The sequence below is a fragment of the Gekko japonicus genome, unplaced genomic scaffold (genome assembly GCF_001447785.1).
Source record: "Gekko japonicus isolate JY-2015 unplaced genomic scaffold, Gekko_japonicus_V1.1 scaffold277, whole genome shotgun sequence".
NCBI lineage: Eukaryota > Metazoa > Chordata > Lepidosauria > Squamata > Gekkonidae > Gekko > Gekko japonicus.
The window spans coordinates 937284-940762 of NW_015168055.1; the positions used below are offsets into that span (position 1 = coordinate 937284).

The 3479-nt window shown below is 48.3% G+C and overlaps 1 protein-coding gene across 1 annotated transcript in view; it reads left to right on the forward strand.

The window, feature by feature from the left end:
* Positions 1 to 2557, forward strand: part of UNC13D (unc-13 homolog D (C. elegans)) — a 74427-nt gene extending 71870 nt beyond the window's left edge. Inside the window, exon 31 of the mRNA XM_015414467.1 lies at positions 1603 to 2557. Within this exon, the coding sequence (XP_015269953.1) occupies positions 1603 to 1709 (107 nt within the window). The 3' untranslated portion in view covers positions 1710 to 2557. The remainder of the gene's footprint in view (positions 1 to 1602) is intronic.
* The last annotated feature ends 922 nt before the right edge of the window (positions 2558 to 3479 follow it).

The following is a 3479-nucleotide window of genomic DNA, read 5'->3' on the forward strand; positions in this document are numbered from 1 at the left end:
AGCCCCAGCAGAGCCCCAGGCTGGCGGTGGCTCCCCCCCCCCCCCGCACCAGGGCGCCCAAACTGCCTATGGCCTGGGCGCCCTCGGCTCCCTCCCACTCCACCCGAAAAGCAGCCCCTGCTACCTCCCGCACTGGGGTGCCCAAGCTGCCTGCGGCCTCAGCACCCTCCCACCCCACACGAAACAAGCACCTGCCCCCTACACCCCCACCAACTTACCCTTCTGGCTGGTGGTGGTGGTGGCGGCAGCAAGCAGTGCTGCTCCCCGTTCCTCCTGGCCCGACTGAGGGCTTCTGGGAGCTGGGGGCGGGACTTAGGCTAGTGTCTGCCTGTCTGCCCATCCACCCAGCAAATTGGTAAAAAGTTTTTTAAAAAGGTAAAAAAAACCCCTGCTTTCAAAGTGGGAAGGGGGACACGTTTTTTTTTTTTTGCAAACGTCGCGAGTATTGTCTGCACTGGTTGCCCTGGGGAGGATCAGTCCCTCCTGGAAAATTTTGGGGAGGCACTAGCCCCCCATAGTCTACACATATGCCAAGGCTGGAGAGAATTCCATCCCACTGTTGCCTCTGAGTTTGCTCTGTTGATGCCGGGGTTTCTGGGAAATGTTTTCATTACTCAGACTGCCCCCAAAGTTTGGGGAGTGTTTGGAGAGCACATGCTCTGACGAACATCACTTCCAGGACTCTGAACCAGCCAAAGTTGGGCACAAATTTTACTTTGTTCGTGCCCATCCCTAGTCCTGACTCAAGTGCATCACTTGGGGCTAAGTGTGCCCATTGTAAAGGCAGAGGTTTTTTCAAGAGAAAAAGGCAATGAAATTGTTGCAGATTGGTTGCCATTACTCTTTACTGCCCTAGTCCGGCTTTGTCTCCTTCCTGAAGTGCTGTTCTTATTAATGGTGGTTGCACCTCTTAGGGGTGCTTATGACTTTACTGGAAGCTCTAGGAACAGTTTAGCCATTTACTCTCCTTGTGAGCACTTGGGATTCGTAACGGGTGGCTCAATAAAGTCAAGAGGGATACTTGTATCACCTTCTGCCCATTCATTTTAATGAAATGTCTTCCTCTAGTTGCTTGGAAAGTTGCTTCCATAGCAACCTTCAATGAGAAAGTAGATTAGAATCATTGCAGAGTGAGTGGTGTTTAGGGCTAGGAGATGGAAGCCGTGGACTCTTTAATCTGCTTTTTTCTCTCCATGGTATCTGCATAAATATCCAGTAGTCATGTTTTATATATCTGGTTTCCCTTTGGCAGCCAGAGATTTTCTATCTATATCTTTTGGCTTTCTGCTTAAGGCGCAACCATCTATCCCAAAGGGTGGAGAGTTATGCAGGAGATAGCTATTTGAGGGGGGGGGGAACCTTCCCTTTGACTTGGAAGTTCTCATTGCCTGTTTCCTCCCCTACTCCCCATGGTCTTGTGATAGATGGCCACAAAACTTACATTAGCCAGGTAGGACTCTTGCACTGAAAGTAGGCAGAGGACCATGAGCCTTTTGAAGTTGCAGAGAGGCCAATTTAGTATTACACATTAAGAGAAATGTCTGAACAGTAGAAGCAGCTCTGTGCCTTGCCGAAAGTTCCATCTGTTCTGTTTTATCCCAGGCAATGAAATCCTGAAGCTGCTGGAGAATCGAAAAGGAGACAAGGAAGCTCAGGCATTTGTGAAGCTGCGCAGACAACGGGCAAAGCAGTCCAAGGAGTTTGAATGACAGCAGCTAAGCAAGAGTCAAAGTTGAAACAGGCCTGAGCGGAGGTGCAGCGGGACTTGTGCTACCATGGGGACAGTAAATGACACCAGCGATGAGTCTGACAGGACACTTTTGTACAAGAGACACATGGGAATTTGGCTCGGCCCACTGGAACCCATGTCTTTGTTGGTGCAACTGGAACAGCTGTGGCAAGTGCAAGTGGGTGGGTGCTTGCTGTATTTCCGTCTGTGTGCTCTCTGTTTCCCTCCCTCCCCCTTTCAGCATTTTCCATTAGCGGCGCAGATTTTTTGAAATGGAGACATGGTACTGTGAGCTAAGGAAAGTATAACCAAGCACATGTATGTATGGATACACAAATGGGAACGATCCTGTTTGGCCAGCAAGCTTGAAATGTGTTTCCCTTGGGACCCATCAGTCTGTTCTCCAGATGGTACAGACCGTGGAAGTTGTGGTACACCAGAATGCCAAAAAGGTGGTGGGGAAACAGCATTTGAAAGGCAAAAAATAGACCTGTGATCTGTCCCTAACCTCTGCCAAACAGAGATTCTGCTTTAAGCACCATTGACTTGAAATGCAATTAAATGGAGGAGATGCTGGCAATGCACTGTCGTGGATTCCATGCCCACATACCCCCGGGGCACAATTTGGATTATTGTGCAGAAGGCACAGATGTTGCTGGATAGTGAAAATGCTTCTGGTTTAAATCAGCTGAGGATTTAATAATATAAAGTCCATCTTCTGTTAACAGTGCTGCTGCTGTTATATGCGCTAGCTGTATTTGGCTCACATTGGAAGCCCAATGGGCCATGAAGCCTATAAAGTACATGTGTTGTAAAACCAGAGCTTCAAAGGGCACCGAAATTTCATCTCCCACATGGACTATGAAAGAGGACGTAGTGTTGATGTGAACCTAAACTGCCGTTAAATCTAGCATCCATTGCAAGGGGACAGGTCAGAGCTGGTGTGGTAGCATTCCCTCACCTATTCCTAATTTTGAAAAGCTTTTTGAGTGTCACCTTTCTAATTCAAACTGGTCTCACTGCTTGCAGTAATGGCAAGAGACACAAGTTGTATGTATCAGCCAATCTTATGAGTCCTACAAGGACAGAGATAATGAAGCCAACTAACTGCATAAGGGTAGTGTGCAGGGCTATTTTTGAGCAGGAACGCACATGAACGGAGTTCCGGCTGGCTCCCAAGTTGGCCACACCCAGCAGGAACTCATTAGCATAATAGGCCACACCCAACAGCAGAAACTCATTAGGATTGGCTACGTTAGGGGTGTGTGGCCTAACATGCAAAGGAGTTCCTGCTACAAAGAAGCCCTGGGTTTTGACAACAAACAAGCTAAACAGAATAACAAGCAAAAGGTGGTTGTGGCTGGATAACCACACTTCTGGTAACATGGGGGTGCAGCCTAGTGTGCTAATGAGCTGTGCTGTCAGGGGTGTGGCCTAATATGCTAATGGGTTTCTGCTGTTGGGTGTGGCCTATTATGCTGATGAGTTCCTGCTGGGCTTTTTCTACAAAAAGAGCCCTGGAGTGTGTATGCAAAGGCTTGGAAATACCTGTGGTAGAATCAGGTCTTGTCATTTGGAGACAGGAAAGGTGGTAATAGAAGCTATGGCATTATGTATCTTTTTAACCAGGCAACAGGTGAACCTTTAAGTAGTTCAAAGATGCTAGCATGCGGGTGGGGTGGGGGTACAACTAGGTGGCTTCCAAGAAAATTAGAGGAGAACAAGAGGGGGACCCGCAATATTCGGGGGG